We start from the raw sequence: 17,515 nt of genomic DNA, 5'->3' as shown, positions 1-17,515 counted from the left end.
AAGCAACGCATGAGCGGGCACACATGCGGCGTGATGCAGTGTTCGGTTTTGGTTCCGTGCCAGCCTCTTCTTTTTTTCTTCCGACGGAGAGAAAGTTTTTTACTCTGAGCTGAAGTCATCTCTCGGCGCTTAGAGATCTATTCGAGAATCGGAGATTAAAAAAAGAGAAAAAAAATCCGTATCTTTTTTACCATCGTATCTTTCTCTGTCTTTTTTGCGCATTTTTTTCCCAACTCAAAAGGTGTGTGCTGTGTAGTGGTTTTTTTCATCAGAAGCGATGCACCCGCTTTACGGAGAGCATCATGGTTATTACCGCTACGACGGATATTCGAGCATGGGAATGAATGCCGCTGCCGCAGGCAACGGTGTCATGCCTCCGTACGTCGGCACGACGAACCAACATCAGCAGCAAGCCGTGGAACGCTATGGTACGACAGCAGTCGTGAGACCTTCCCCATATGCTGCCCCGTACGCCTCACCAGCTGCTATGCACCAAACATCAGGCCAGCCGTCGAAGGATATGGTTAAGCCTCCGTACTCATACATCGCATTGATCACAATGGCTATCCAGAACTCACCGGAGAAGAAAATAACGCTCAATGGGATCTATCAGTTTATTATTGACCGCTTTCCGTTCTACCGGGAGAACAAGCAGGGTTGGCAGAATTCCATCCGACACAATCTCAGCCTCAACGACTGTTTCGTGAAAGTCCCGCGAGACGACAAAAAGCCCGGTAAGGGCAGTTACTGGACCCTGGACCCGGACAGTATCAACATGTTCGACAACGGAAGCTACTTGCGAAGGCGACGTCGTTTCAAGAAGAAAGATGCCCTCCGAGAAAAGGAAGAGAATCTCTTGAAAAAACAACAGCCTTCTTCCAAGCGGGAAGAACAACAGGGGAAAGAGAGCGTTCAGGCGGAACAGACTGGCAGTAATCTCGCAATGAAAACAAACGCCACCGCCGCTGCCGTCCCTAACAACAACATGGAGGCATCATCGACTCGTAGCGACCGTCACTCCTCTACTTCTCCTCAACAGCAACGCAGCAGTCATCACATACAGCAGCAATGTTCTTTGACCCCCAAGATAGAACCCATGGATGATGACCTGTTGGACCATCGCCACAATAATCTCCTGTTTAACCCTTCCTGCATGCAAAGGATAGTCATGGCCGGAGATTGCAAGTTCGACAGAATGAAGACTAGTCCTTCCATACCAAACAATATTAGCCCAGTTACTTCATCTTCCTTTGTCGATGCTTCAATCGTTGATGGAACCCCCATATCAAACTTTTCAGTGGATTTGTTGGTTAGAGATCCTAGAGCTCCCTCTCCGAACAGCCAAATGTCAGAGGCAATAAACAACAGTTTATCCCGCACTGGCATGAATTCCAACCTCAGATCATGTGCCAACACTAACGGACTGAACACCTTGTCATACGGTTCGCGAACCAGTGGCTTTTCTTGTTCAAGCCTCGCTCTTCCCCCTTGCTCAGCTTCACCAACTTCATCAACTTTAAATTATAACTGTTCAGTGTCACCAAATTGTGGTTTCGATCGAGAGACTAGTGGCAGAAACAGTGTGGTGTCAAGAACCGGTGTGAGAGCTAGCTCTAGCAACAGCAACAGCAGTGGACTTCCTGTGGGCATGAACCAAGGTCTTGACGAGACCGGACAGTACAACATGGTTCCGAGTCATGGTGTTCTATCGATGCCAGGATCCCCACAACAGACCTCTTATATGAACAGAAATGCTACAGTGACATCTAATGCTTCGAGTGCCAGTTGGAATTATCCATTGCAAAACTCTTCAACGGACTGTTCCCTGTATGCTGATGCGAATGGTAATTTTGTAGTGAGAGACATGTTTGATAGTCAACGCCTCATATCTTCGTCTTCTACAACTGGAGTTGTTAATCCTAGTTGTCAGATGAATTTCGGTGTCAACGCAGCATCGAATTATAGTCATAGGACAGCATCAACAGTGTACGGCTATGACTACTCAAGGTTTTAATTTGAACTGTTGTAAATAGATCTTGATGATTCAGACTACAGATGAAATGGCACCTATTGTCGGTAAGATTTTTTGCTATTTCTTCAAGTAGACTTTTAAAGACTAAATATTCCAAAATTGTGAAAGTACTGAAGATATTTTCAATGTGATGTGTTTAAAGAATATGTATATAATCGGAAAATAAAGACTAAGTGGCAATTAAATGGTATTTCAGTATTCTAAATCACATTATTCATATTTCAATGATCAGGTCTTTGGAAAATATTGATTTCAAAATTAAATTAATGCTTTATCAAAAAAAAAAAAAAAAAAAAGACAGGAAATGTTTTGAAATACTTAATTGTATTTCATTATTTAATATATTGAGCTGCCTAAATATGAAATCATTAGAGTTATTTAATTGACGTATGTAACTGAAAGTAGTTTTTAAATTCCATTGCTTGCTTTTACACTTAAAGTAGCTCATGTAATTGAAAAAGCTACATATTTTTCCCTTAAGCAATTTTAAAGATATATGTCTATATATACATTGCATTTTGCAATCCATATGTTGCAAATTCGAGCAATATATATGTTGTATACATTTAATATTTAATATAATATAATTTTAATCCAACTTTTGCAATTTGAATTAAAATTTAACCAAAATTATTGCCTTCGTTGAATTAAATTTTCATTTTGTCTAAAAACAAGTTATGTTGCTATTAACTTAAGGTTTAGCTACTATATTTATGTGTCTAACCCAAGGTTTACTTGATGATTGAATGATAGGAATATGTTTTTAATCATTTTGGGAAAATATTCGATTTTAATAGCATAATTAATGAGTATTTACTTGTAGGAGTTTTGGTGAATATTTCAAATAAATCGGTCTGCATAACAAAGCAGAATAAATAAACTACATAAAGTAAATGTTTTGAAAAATTACAAATCAAGAAAATAATAAGAATGAAATCTGTTTTCTTAAAAAGTGATTTAAAATTGATGACACAAAAGTGAATGCTAATGTAAGTTATGTCCGACTTATAAAGTAGCAAATTTGAAAGAGTTAAATCGTTTGTTATTTTCTCACATTAAAAGTAAAAATTCTTTTCCAATAAAGAAAAACCAAAAAAATATTTCTGTTTGGTATGTGGATTTATCGAATCCATGATAAATTTTCAGGTGCAGTTCTGTGTATAAAACTGATAGCATTTTTCTCACTATCAGTTTATCTACTCAAATAACACAACTGCTGCGACATTACTGTCAGCCGGTTTTCGTCACGTTTCTTCTACCATCCCCCATTTGAATGGAAATCAAAGCGAGCGATGCCCAAGCTTCTTTGCTTGCGGAGGAGTCAGTTGATGAAATAATCGTGATAAGTCTATTGCAGCAATAGCTTCTTTGGGCGCAATTTTTTTCCTCTTTTTCCAAATGCTTGGTTCGGATTGAATCAGGTCATGTCTCTGAATAGAGAAATTGATAAAGCTATGGTTTTTTTCAAGGTCAACAGTCGGGTCACAGAAGGGAGGTGCGCTTGTCTATAAGTCAAAAATGAGCGAACTTTCGTATTCCTTTTCGCTTTTTTTGAATAATATTGATGAGCACATATAAAAAGTTACACAAAAAATTATAATTACAGTAAACCCTCGCTTATCCGTCCCTAGTTAATCCGGATCTCCTGATAATCCCAAAAACATTTCTAGCAATTATTTTATTTTATTTTATTTTATTCCATTTATTTATTTATTTATTTATTTTTTTGACATGGATATTTTTAAAATATGACAGCAAGAACGCATCTACAACGAGAGTAAACATTCGTTTTTTTATTTTGACCGTTTAGCGATAAAATATTCATGTGACTGTGTTTCATTCAAATGCCGAATTTGGTGACACACAGTGGGCCAGTTCCTGTTAGGAAATGGTGCGAAAAATTAATTTTATGATTTTTATTGTATTTTATAATATTCTAAGTAATTTTGTAAATATATATATATATATATTTTTATCGTAATGAATTTTAAGCAAGCTTATTTAAAGATTTATGCTGCTTATTACTAGGCTTGCCAGATTTCTGAAATGTTCAACCGGGACACCGGAATGCCCCCCCTCCCCCCGCGTTGCGAATATTCAAAAGGGTACACACCCCTGGCTGGCTTTTAGAATATATTAAGGGCAGTTCATTCTCAATGACATGAGTAAATAGTCACTAATTATGAACCTATAACAAGGGAAAAAGAAATGACTCAAGCAGATAAATTAAAAATTTTTTCTTCTTGTATGTTGGTATTCGAAAGTTATTTTAGTTAGAAGAAACACTTTCAATTAGGAATAAAGAATTGAACAATATTTTCAGATACTTTTCCTTTTGACTAGGGCTTTTTTTAGAAACTCTTTTTTGGTTGTAATCTTGTTGTAAAAATCTTCACAAGCTAATCCAATATTAATTTCAAAATTGCAATTTCAATTCAATGTTACAAACGACAAAGTAATTATCCTTGATCAGTTAATTATTTTAAAATTTTTTTGGTCATGAGTAATTAAATTTATCTTTTACGGGACATGAAATAAACTGGTCGGGACACCGGGATTTTGTCTGAAAGCCGGGACGTCTGGCAAGTCTATTTATTACCCATACTAGCGGTACCCGCACAATGGATGATGAATTTCTCGCCAATTTGCTATGTAAAATGGCTCGCCCATGTTACGGTTCCACGTTATGATAATTTGGTAATTTACTCGTCCCCGTTATTTTAATTTGCCCGGTAAAATGTTCTTAAATTGGAATAGAAAAAGAACAAAATCGAATTTTCGAAAAATCACTTTGAGGTGCACACCCCCATGCTACAAACTAATTTTGTGTCAAATTTAATGAAAATTAGCAGCGCATGAAAAAAGGCACTATGCGCGTCACAGAGATCCTGACAGACATAGATCCAGACATCCAGATATCCAGACAGAGAGACTTTCAGCTTTATTATGAGTAAAGATTACCAGGATTATTTGGGTTTTCGTTTATCCGAATAGCCTTCAGTCACAGTTTTTCCGGATACACAAGGTTGTAATGTATTTTCTAAACATGTCCAAAATGCACTACGACGACGGGTATGAATAAGGAATTATTTCATAAACTTATGTAACCAACCATAATCAGAGCCGCAAACAGGAATTTTTCAATCGGAAAGGGGGGGGGGGGGGGGAGTTGAGGGTCGGAAGTCGACCATTCACGAATCATACCCCAATATGTTGCCAAACATATTCTTTAAATTTTATCGATTGTCGGAAACACAAAACATCAAAAATAAATTACTGAGTAAATAAATAAGTTTTAATTAATAAAATAAATTATTAATAACAAATGCTTAATTGCCAGGAAGCACTAGAATTAAGAAATTTACTTTTTTTATTATTCAAAAATAATAAAAATGCAAATCATTTGCTGTCGACCGAGAAGCTTTTTTCTCTTCCAGAATATTTTGTTTTTCTTCTTCTCGTACACACACACACACTCATTTTTCCACAAAAGACAAAAATATGACTTGTTTTCTTTACGATGTTATCACTTATTTTTACAATATAATTTAAATATGATATTTTTACACCTGAAAATCAAAATAGATTTACATTGTTTGAAAGAATATGCGCGTTTCATGTAGAATCGTGAAATGCAATTAATGAAAGAATATTTGACTTTGCTGTCACTAGCTTAACAATGCATATGGTGAGGTGACTACTACATAAATGTAGGATTATAGAAAACCAAACAATTGAAAGGTAATAGCGGGTTCGGAATCCCTTGGGCACATCCCTTATTTGCGTCCACTGACCGATTTTACTGATACGTGGGCGTGGTTTTTGTTGCCGCTCTTTTTATATAAAACTAGTGGTACCCGCACGGCTTTGCCCGTAATAGAAAAATTAAAAGGTCTTTTGGTTCGCCTGTATATTTACAAATAATGTGTGGTGAATTTTCTCGCCAATTGGCTTGTACCTATGTTAGGGTTCCACGTTATGATAATTTCGTATTTTGCCAATTGGCTTGTGCCCATGTTACGGTTCAACGATATGATGATTTCGTAATTTACTCGTCCATCTTATGATAATTTTGTTCTTAAAATTGGAATAGAAAAAGAACCACATCGAATTTTCAAAAAATCGCTTCGAGGTGCACACCCCTAGACTACATACTAACTTTGTGCCAAATTTCATGAAAATCGGCTGAACGGTCTTGGAAGACAGAGGGAGATCCGGACAGACAGAGATCCTGACAGACAGAGAGAGATCCGGACAGAGAGACTTTCAGCTTTATTATTAGTAAAGATTTGCATTGAAGATAAGGAACATTTCCAGGGGAAAGGGGGAAAAGGGTTTGTATTTAATACATTTTAAGGAGAAAAAAACAAAAATACATACAAAATTGCATAATTACATTGTGTTTCTTAAATCCGGGAGGAAGGAGGGTGTCAATTGACATCCAAATGATCGTCCAAATGGCAGGACTGTTGTCTCCCTCTCCCAGAAAAATTCGAATTGCTGGGTCTGCAAATAAGACATAAATCATAGGGCCTCATGCATTGATTTTGTATCCGAAAATTATATACTTCAAATATTTGCATTGCGCAATGCCAAGATTGGAACAAAAAGTTTTATTCACATGAATTATCTTATGAAGTTCAGCTCCGTTATTTCAAAGTTTGTAAGAGAGATGGAGAGGGTCAATTCCTTTTTCAGAGAGGGACTCAGCAAATGATCCAACCCTAGGATTTAAAAAACATAATGTAGTAATCAGGCCAGTCATTTCAAAAATTTTCAGGTGTTGGAGGGGGGGAAGGGCAAGGGTACATAACATATTCAATGCATTTTATTGAAAAAAAAAATTTCAAAACACATGCAAAAAGCAAAATTATAATATGTTTTTTAAATCCAAATGACGGTCCTGTTATAGTGTTCCCCTTGTATGTATTCTGGCGACTTCGCCCCCCCCCCCCTCCTGGAAAACTTTGAAAAATCAAGCATGCATGCATTCCCACTCAAAAAAATACCCGCTGACTCTGGTATAAAAAAATTAAATCTGAAAAATGTAGCTGAAATTTGGTTTATTTATTTATTTTATTTAAACCCCACCAATCACCATCGCACCGACCCAATGTGATGACTGGGGGGAACAGAACAGTTCAGGAGCGACACACCCTGGAACAATTTTGATATCTACAGAAACCAATATAAAATCATAAACAATAAAAAGAACAAAGTATACAAGTGAAGAAGCTAAATAAGACTGGGATGGCTTGTAAATACAGTGAAACCTCCGAATAGCGGACAGTCAAGGGACTAGAAGTTTTGTCCGTTATTGGGAGGTGTCCGCTATTAGGAGGAACTACTTAATTTACCTTTTTCAAAATGGGCTGTTGTTCCCTTTGTAGAACACAATCGAAACAATTGCGAAAGGTTTACTACATTTTACGTCAAGTGTAATTAATCTGCTTTTTCTTAATAAAGGTATACTGACAGCACACACTTGTCTTAAAAAGCATTTAATCAATTAAAGTAATCAGTTAAAACAGTTTGACATCTCTTTTTTGCATTACCAACGACGGCGATTCGACGGAGCAACCCCCCTCCCCCCACACACTTTTTATGGTTAATTTATTTATTTTATCTCGAGTATCACTATTGCATGATTGACAGTTGGCAATATGACCTTGAATATGGGCAATCATTTTCATATCTAAAAATTAAACAACCCAACGAAACCACGGCGCCATAAAGCCGACTACTACCGGCGCACAGTGGAGTATTTGACTGAAAATCCTGGCCAAAACTAGTTTGAAATTTTCACCCTTCTGAAGGCGACATCCTTGTGTGCGTTTGTGCGCTGTACGGCGAAGCTATCCCACTTATAGACATGAAACTTGGTATACAAGTTGTCTGAAATGTCTAATGTTACAATTTGAAACTCGATTTTTAAAATTTGAATTAGAAAATGAAATATTTAATATTTTATCCACGGTTTAGACTTATGCATGTTTACGACCGTAAAAACGATCCTAGTAAACGTAGAAAAAAACCCAATGCATCACTAGATAGGAAAAATAATTTTCTTCAAGATTATGGTTTGTTTGAAGTTCTAACGTAATTAACCGAATTTCTAAGAATTTACAAAGGGAGGTCACTTTTTCGACTTTTTTCAATTATTCAATCCATGTAAACTAAAATTCTTGCATCCAATATTCTAATCATGTTATGGCTCTGAAACTTTTTAAGGAAATAATATAAACACCTTACCTTCATTTACAGCGAAAACGGTGAAGTTATGTTCTTTCACTGATTTATAATGAATTTTTTTTCAATGAGTTGAAATAAAAATTTTCAATAATTTTCACTCGATCCGAAATGAATGCCACGGTTGGCTCTTTGCCAATAATGCTTAGACAAGTGATAAGTAAACATGTTCGATGCGAATTGCTGTTTTCCTTTGAAGATATGTAATTAAGTGCACTGTTCAAGGGGGGAAAAGAGCAAAAAGCGGTTAAAAAAATCCTAGTATTCTGTACAAAACACTAATTTGAAACCAAAAAAATAATCAGTTTTATTCTTTTCGTTTGGTTTCAGTTATTAAAACCCTGAGTTAATCATGCACAAAAAGAATTAAAGACAAGGGTTTCGGGGTTACAAAGAACCTTTTTTCTATTGAAAAAAAAAATAAATAAATGAACTAGGATATTATAACTGTAAAAACACTCGAAAATGGATATTCAAAAGCTCTTTGTTTTTGAATTGTATATATTGTACTCGTACTTTGGGTCGATCCTTAGTTTTACATCGTGTGATGTGTCCCGCTAAAAATTGTACGAACAAATTTGGAACTAAAATTTTATATAACTTTAATTTCACAATGAGTAGGTAAAATGTCTTAAATATGGATAGCTCGCTAGCGTAGGAACGTTAGGAGACAATTACAATTGTCTCCTAACGCTAGCAAGTGTGTGTGTGTGTGTGGGGGGGGGTATTTCCCCTCTTTTGCTATGTATAAGGGGGAAAGACCCCCTCCCCCGGCACATTATTTGCAGCAATGATCTGAAAAAATATAAATATTTATTTATTTTATCTAAAATCTATCTCAATTTTAAGGAAGAGCAAATTTTCTTAGCGAGATCACAAAATAATTTAATTTATTAACTCATTAACGTACATGAGAAAATTAACATAACTGAACGCAAACACATGTTTTAGGGGTGCAGTGAATCTCTTTAGCGATGCATAAAGGTAAGCGTTTTCGAAATTAATTGGATGATTCTCATTCCATAACTTACATCTTTACACATTGATGAAGCGGTTTCTCATAACCATGAAACTCGTGTCTGAAATTTCTTTGTTGTTTGTGCGCTCAAATATGTCGATCTTTTCATTCAGTAGTACTTATGATAACTTTTTTGCAAATTTATTAAATCTTTGTAGGTAAATTCAGTTTAAAATCATGACTTGTCACAAAAAGATCGGATTATGCACTTTTTTTTAAAAAAAATCATTTAAAAAAAGGGCAGTTGTAGGCGGAAGATTTTTTTTCTGAAATTAGCACTAGAGACTTTGCCAAATACGATGCAACTTTCAAAACAGCCCGACCAAGCCCGACACCCATTTAAAAAGCTTTCTCTAGTTATAAATTAAGGCGAAAAGCCTTTAAAAACCTCACGTACCAAGTTTTCTTTATTTTTTTCACTAAAAGAAAATAAAAATATTTACTTTGATTTATAATTAGCACTAAGCCCTGACATTTCTTAATACCGTAAAATTGGTTTGGTTCAATTCCATTCATTTAGAAAGCCACAAAAAAATCTACATTGAAACGTAATAATTAAGCTGAAACGAAACAAAAAAGCGAAAATTCTTATAGAAATCTCATCTTTCACTGAGGCTATGAGCAATTGTATGTGACTCAAGTTTTCAAAACAGGTGCCGATCGATGCACCAGTTAGTCAACTATCATGGAATAAATTTTCATTAAAATCGGGTAAATTTTTAATTTTGGACTTTTGGCCAGGATTTTCAGTCAAATACTCCACTGTGCGGCGCCGGTCTGCTCAATTGCATCTCCCGAGAGCCCCACTTAGAAAAAGCGCCCAGTTTCTTCTTTTTTATCTTAACTTTTGAATAGTTATTGTGTACAAAATTCATTAAAATCTTAAGAAAAACGTACGTTAATTGTTAGGCTGACATCAGTTCACTTATCTGCTTCAATACTCTCAAAACTAGCCGTTACAAAATTATGACTTTTTTTACTTTTTCATTTTTTGCTGCCCGCAAAAAGTACCATGTCTTTTAGTTCTTTTTTTTTTCTGCCCCCAACTTTTAAGCCCCAATCGCTGCCTCTGCCCCTTACCACCCTTTTAATTCCAAGAAACAGTGATAAGGAAATGACGCGGGTGGGGTGGAATATCAGTTGTGGAGGATGAAAAGCTTTGTAAGGCAAGCAGTTACTAAGATATTCTGTGAAAATAAAAAAAAACCGGAAGCGCTACGATCGCAAGGAAATTTTTTTGTGAAATAACTGTCCGTTATTCGGAGTGTCCGTTATTCAGAGTGAATTACATGGAATGACCTATATTGAGGGACTGGGACTTGCAAAAATGTCCGTTAATAGAGGTGTCCGTTATTCGGGAGTGTCCGTTAAGGGAGGTTTCACTGTACAATTTAAACGGCAATTTTGAAAGTCTTTAGGCTGGATATTTAAAGTCATCTGCTTGAGAATTTAAAAAAAAAATCTGGTTTAAAAAAAAAAGAAGGAAAATTGAAATAAAAAATACGTCCTTAAAATTCAGTATTAAGTGACAGATGTTAGAACTTAAAGCATGAAAAATAAGATTTTGACCCCGTAAAAAAATGTTGTGCAAAAAAAAAAGAAAAAAAAAAAAAAATACGTTATTTAAACGATGACTACTTTTTTTTATTATAGCTTTTTCCTTGTGCCTAATGTGGCTGTTGATATAGTATTTTTTGAGTAAAAATTATCTTAGTTAAAATTAATGCCTAGTATACATGAAATATTATTTACATTCCTTCCTTTCCTAGACGGGGAAAATATAATTCCGGTCAGTCGTTCTTCGAAATGTTCAACCTTTATCTTATTGTTTACAAGAAGGTATTCATTTTCTATTGAAGAAATACTAATCTCATTACATGAAATACACCGCCAGCTCAGTCATTCCAGCCGAGGACTGCAGTTTCGTATTATAGGGCGGTAACTTACTGAAAATACCATGCCTTGCCTTCAATCTTCGAGTTGAACCGAACCATTGCGTCGGTCACTCTTCTGCTCAGTGCTAATTTTATATTAGCTACCAGTTTGTTTGGCACTCTTGGCTTCCTTATTAGGTTTTCCACCTCCAGCTCAGTCACTTCCTATGCCGGGGTGATGAGTGCTAATTAGCACTAAACTGCAGTCCTCTGCTGGAATGACTGAGCTGGAGGTATATTTCATGTATTTCTGCCTTAGTCCTGGCTATAGGGCGGTAACTTACTAATCTCATTGGCACTTAAAATGATAAAAATTCTCGTAATTAATATTTTGAATATGAATTGAGACCTTTTTTTTAAAACAATTTACGTATTCATTTTTTCAAAAAATCATTGTTTCCTTCATTCAGTAATTCACATATTTAATCATTCATTCACTTATTTTCTAATTCATTCAAAATTTTATTCACTCATTTATTTTTCTCTCACGTTAATTGATCAATTAATTTATCCTTCCTTTATGGTTCCATTTTGCATTAATTTTTGTTTTCATTATTTCTTTTATTTTCATATTTATTTGATGAAAAACATTTCTAATAATCAAAAAGAAAATATTTCATAGAAAACTGTTATTTTTCATTTTGCCCCATGAGATAATGAGGGGGGGGGGTGATTTTTCCACTATTTTTAAAACTACAAATTTACTGCTATATAATGCATGACCATCGACAAGCATGGGCGCCCATATGCAAAATTGTAAGGGGAGTCTCAGAAATTTTAACCATGGTTTAGCAGGATATTTTCCCCATGGAGGCAGATTTCAGGACGGATTAGAGTCATTAAAATTTGACATTTTTAATTATTTATTCATTAATGGCTGGAGAAAAAATATTTTTGCAAAGAAAAAATACTAAAAGCAAGGAAGTTCTTTTTCTAAGGGGGGGGGGCCTCGAGCCCCCCTTTGCCCCCTATATGGGTGCCCTTGTCGACAAGCTTCGAATAGAAAACTTAAGTACTAAGTAGAAAACACAGTAGTTAATCTTAATTATAAATAATTTCTATCTTAATTTTTCATTTAATTTTTAATTTGTGTATTTTTAATATATGTGTGTAATTTTTAATATATTGCATGCATCGACTCATATACCTCCGAAGAAGGGACACCTGCATTTAAGGGACAAAATGTCCAGTCCATTTAGTGTCTCTTATTGAGAGGTTCTACTGTACATCTTACTCAAAGGGTTCTTTAAAATGTTCCGTACTTTTTCCCCTGCAATTTTGTGTTACATTGTTAATTTTTAAATTTATAACTGTAACGCCTCCCCCCAGAAAAGTGATTCCTACTTTGAAACAATTGTATTTGCGAATTACTTTTTCTCTTTTGAATTTAGTCTCCTTAAAGACATAAGCAAATTAGTGTTGAATCGCATTTGCTCAATAGTTGCACTCCAGTTTTAGATATTCTTAAAAATATATTTTCATTTATTCTAAACATAACTCCAAATGTACTTGAACTTCACTTGAAATAAAACGTTTGATATTTTTTTCCTAAGAAAAACTAATATCGAAGCATTCATTTATGAAATAGTTTTAGAAATACAAATATATATATATTAAAAAAAAAAAAAAACCCCACTTTGTTACTTGTTTACATTTTACCTGTTAGTAGGAAGATTCTAATAAAAGAATAAACTCTTGGAAAATTAAAAAAGATTAAAAACATTTTTAGGCATAGCTGGAAATATAAAATTTATGACAATACCTAATTTAACTTGTGCAGTAAATATAAAACAAGTATTCGAAAAAGAGAAGAAATTATTATCAGAGACTTTGAAATATTCTTAAATAAATTATGTAGGAGCCGATGATTTAACATCACACTTTTCAATTGAAACTTGATCGCTTCATGTACAAAACTATTTTCTTTTAATTTTAAAGGGCTAAATAACTGGTTATTCACTGCAGGTTTAATGTCTCTTTTCAATATTTGGTATTTTTATTTTTGTCCAAATCACAACGAAGATTTGGCGATTTGCGTTATCTAAATCAGTGGTTTCCAACCTTTTTACTATTGATGACCACTTGGTACATTTCTTACTCAAAAACGTAGTAATAGTAAATTCACAACAATTATTTTAGGTGTAATGAAACGAGTACACACACACACAAAAGTTTTTATCTAAATAAATTTAATTAATTAATAAAAATGGTTTAGAATAATTTTTACTAGCTGTTCTAATGGTCCGCGGACCAGAGATTATAAGTTAACATAATTTATTTTCACTAGCTGTTCGTGGACCACCAATCTGCGGAATACAGGTCTGCGGACTACAGGTTGAGAAACACTGATCTAAACTTATTATTTATGTAGAATACTGTTTAAATTTCTTTTCCCAATATTCAAAAGCTTAATTCAGAGGCCAGGAAACTTTAAATTTTAAACTAATATTAAGAACCGAAATTTTGTGATAAGCGTAAAAATATTTTTTGGAAGAAAAAAAAAGAGAAAGAAAGGCGGAAAAAATACATTTTAAAGAAATGAATTTGTTTTTAACAAATTAATGTTTTTGCTATCAATAATAGCATTCAGACATTAGAACATGGTTTTTACTTTTTGTGAAACATTTTTTTTTCATTCTATGATTTATACCTGATTTCTTTGTGTTTCTAAAAGTTATTTACTTACGAACTATTTTAAAAGTCATGAAAACTGTATGATGCAAGTAATAAAAAAAAATTATAATTATACATGCAGCAAGAAATGTGAGCAAATACCGAGAAAATGAAAGCTACTGTCAAAATAATAATCGTATATAATTAAAAAACGAAGCAATTTCTTTTAAGGCAGACTAAATGAAAAGAAAAATATGTTCTAAATGGATTCAGTTTGCTATCTTTGGTAATAATCTCGAGTCAGATATGATTTAAGGAACAATCATTCAGAATTTCTGTATATAAGCGTTTAAAGTCAAAAAATATTCCAAAAGTCCATAGAAATAGAATAGGAACAAAGAAAAAAAAATCCAATCCGAGAGAAATTCTATAAAGTAAATAAAAAATAAAATGAATGAAATTAAACACTATATTTTTACCAACGAAAAAAAGCAATATTTATTACCCGTTATGTGAGTGCTAAAACAATTCTTCAAGCAATTATAGTACGGCTTGCTCTTTACAATCAATACAAAACGAATTAAAAACTACGGCAAAGTGAAATCAACAAGTAATCTTGATTGCTTGAAAAAATACTGTCTGAGCTCTAAAAAACATCGTCTGATTCTCAAAGTTTTGCTTGAACATTCAAAAATATTGACTGGTAAGACCCGAAAGCTTAAAAATCATTCTATAAATTGACTAGACAAGTGCAAATACGAAAACACGATTACGAAACTTGTAACCACCCGACAGTACTTTTTAAGTCGTTTTAAATATACCGCACTAAAGTTCAACTTCCTTCAAAGAAAGAAGAAATGGGGTTGTCTCCATCAGTGAAAGGTACTACTTTTAATCACTAAAGTTGATAGAATGAGGAAAAAAAAATATATTAATTTGAATTTTTGGCATCTTGAATTCAAATTAAGTTTTTCGCAATCACGAGCGTGTGTGTATGAATGCGCGTGTTTGTTTGCGTAGGCGCAAGTGTGTGGGTGCGTGTGTTCGTTGTGTGTATGTATATATATATATATATGTGTGTGTGTGTGTGTGTGTGTGTGTGTGTGTAGGAGTGTGTGTTTGTGTCTGTGCGCAGGTGTGAGTGTGTGTATGTGTGTGTGTCTGAGATATGGACGCAACCTGGAGACGGTTTTCGCAAGAGGAGCAGCATCGTGAGGCCGGTCGACGCGACGGTGGTGCTGGCAGAGGGAGGTGGTGGGAAAATAAAATCACAGGAATTCAAAACAGTCAAATGGAGAACAATAATCAATCGTGATTGCACAAAAAAAAAAAAAAAAAAAAAACATGGAACGAGGAAAAACTTTTATTTTCAAAACGTTTAATTTTAATTATTTTTTTAAAATGTCCGATTTTTCAAACAAGGCTTGGTCTTTATGACGTCACAAGTGATGAACTTTGGCGCGCATTTACACTGGTGCGCTGAATGCTGACGCTTGCTGTCTACCACGTTTCCAGGTTATGATAATTGAGAAGCGAATTAAATATTGCGCTCTACTCTTGCTATCAACCATATGGTTGCCAGTACATGTGAGTAAAGAAGCGAATTATATATTGCGCGCTGTGCTAATCGCATCAGTGAATGGCATTTCATCACTTGTGATGTCATGTGCAGATGCGTAATTATGAAATTGAATCTGCGCAGCGATTAAAATAATCGTTGAAAAATATTGAACCTTGTCAAATTATTTTAAAAATGGTCCAATGCTATGCTTTAAAGCATGCTCTTTCAGAAAAGAAAAAAAAAATACTTTTAAAGTTTCGGAAACGATCCCATTCTTTACTTCCTAACTTTTGCTCGATTGATTTCATTTCCTCCGAACGATTCCTCCCAATTCCTCCCCGCAGTTTTAGAGACTTCTCCCGCGAAGAGTAAGAACTATTTCCGCTGCAGAGACGAAGGGAGTTACAGTAGAACCTCGTTTGTTTATCTGGATCTCTGGATAAACGGGGACAAAACCAATTTGTAGAGTTTTGAAAAAGTTTAATATTCATTCAGTGGCGTACCTAGCATGGGTGGCACTGCGGCGATAATTTGTGGTGTTACCCCCCCCCCGTTACAAAAGCAAAAAAAGAAAGAAAAAAGTTGTTAGTGTTGTATGTTAACATGAAATTCTTACAATGTTCAGAAACAACTAAGCATCTACGTAAAGGGTGTTTTTTTTAGAGGTATAGAACTTTAAGTTGGCAACACTGTTTGATATGTGTGCCATTTTGATAGCTATCACTTGTTTTGTGTTCAGTTCGGTTTGCCATTTCATCATGAATAGACAACAAGGCGGTGCAACATGTCACGCAGCGCGTATCACAATTGATTTATAGGAAGAAACGTTCGGTGAACGAATAATTTCGCATAATGAACCCGTGAATTGGAGTGCAAGATCATGCGATTTAACACCGCTGGACTACTTTTTGTAGGGCTATGTGGAGTCTTTGGTCTGCACCGATAAGCCACAGACGATTGACGCCTTGGAAGAGAACATTCGCCACCTTATTACTGACATACGTCCTGCATTGCTGCAAAAAGTGAGAAAATTGGATTTTCCAATTGGACTTTCTCCGAGCCAGCCGAGGTGGCATATGGCAGAAATCATATTTAAATAAAAATGGCAAATAATCATCTTTCGAATAAAGCAACATTCATGGCGATTAATAACATTTAACTGTGTTCTATTTGAACCTACTACTAAAAAAACACCCTTTACTTTTAGAAAAAAATTTAAGTTTGCTAATGCACAAAAGACAAAAAAGAAAACTGTGAACATTTTTTATAATACTTGCTCTAGAAGCCTATGTGCATAGGGCCGTCTCGAAGTCAATAAAGTAAAGGGGTATATGAAATTGGGCGCTCCTCAATTGTTTCAAACACAGGGAAAGTTAATGGGTTTCGGTTTTTAAGTTAAGAGGTAGCAACTACTAGGTCTAAGTATTGACAGTACGATTCTAGTGCTGAGTATAATAATAACTGTCTGGGGGTTTCTCCCGTGAAAAATTTTCGAATTTGTAGTCTTAAAAATGCATTTTAGATGAACTTTGATAATGTTTGGGAAAAAAGAGGTTCTTCGTGGTGATGCAACTGCTTCAATAGAGTAAATATAATTTAAAACATTGAATGAAATTTTCTGAATTGAAGGATTTATATTTTTCAAAAACTTGTACAATTCCATTTGGGTGACACCCGGGGCTGACCCTACCTTCCGCCCTTGGTAGTGATGTCACTGTATTCATACAAATAATAATTTTAAATTGAGATAGCTGAACTACAAGTGCACCAAACGCTTGTTTTTTATTTTGATTAAGGTAGGCGAACACCCTTATTTTCGCCTACCTTCAGTCTGACTTTGAGAGAAGATTGAGATTATCGATATTCTTCTTTGAAAATCCATTTTTTTTCTTTGATACGACGAATTATTGAGAAATTTGTAAAAAATTTTGAAAGCTCAAATGCACTGCTTATAATTGATATTTATTATTTCTATCTTGATTTTCTCATAACCACGCTTTCATTTTTTTTTATTTACGCCAACAGCTCTAGCAAAAGGAGATTAAAAAAAAAAAAAAAAAGAAATCATTCTGTACATTTATAACATTGCAAAAAAGGTAATTGAATAT

The 17,515-nt window shown here is 34.6% G+C and overlaps 1 protein-coding gene across 1 annotated transcript in view; it reads left to right on the top strand.

Moving 5' to 3' along the window:
- Positions 1 to 277: 277 nt before the first annotated feature.
- Positions 278 to 17,515, top strand: part of LOC129225609 (forkhead box C1-A-like) — a 171,760-nt gene continuing 154,522 nt past the window's right edge. The window contains exon 1 of the mRNA XM_054860073.1: positions 278 to 2,076. Coding sequence (XP_054716048.1) covers positions 278 to 2,014 — 1,737 coding nt within the window. The 3' untranslated portion in view covers positions 2,015 to 2,076. The remainder of the gene's footprint in view (positions 2,077 to 17,515) is intronic.

The sequence above is a fragment of the Uloborus diversus genome, chromosome 7 (assembly GCF_026930045.1).
Source record: "Uloborus diversus isolate 005 chromosome 7, Udiv.v.3.1, whole genome shotgun sequence".
NCBI lineage: Eukaryota > Metazoa > Arthropoda > Arachnida > Araneae > Uloboridae > Uloborus > Uloborus diversus.
This window is presented reverse-complemented; position numbering and strand designations above follow the sequence as displayed.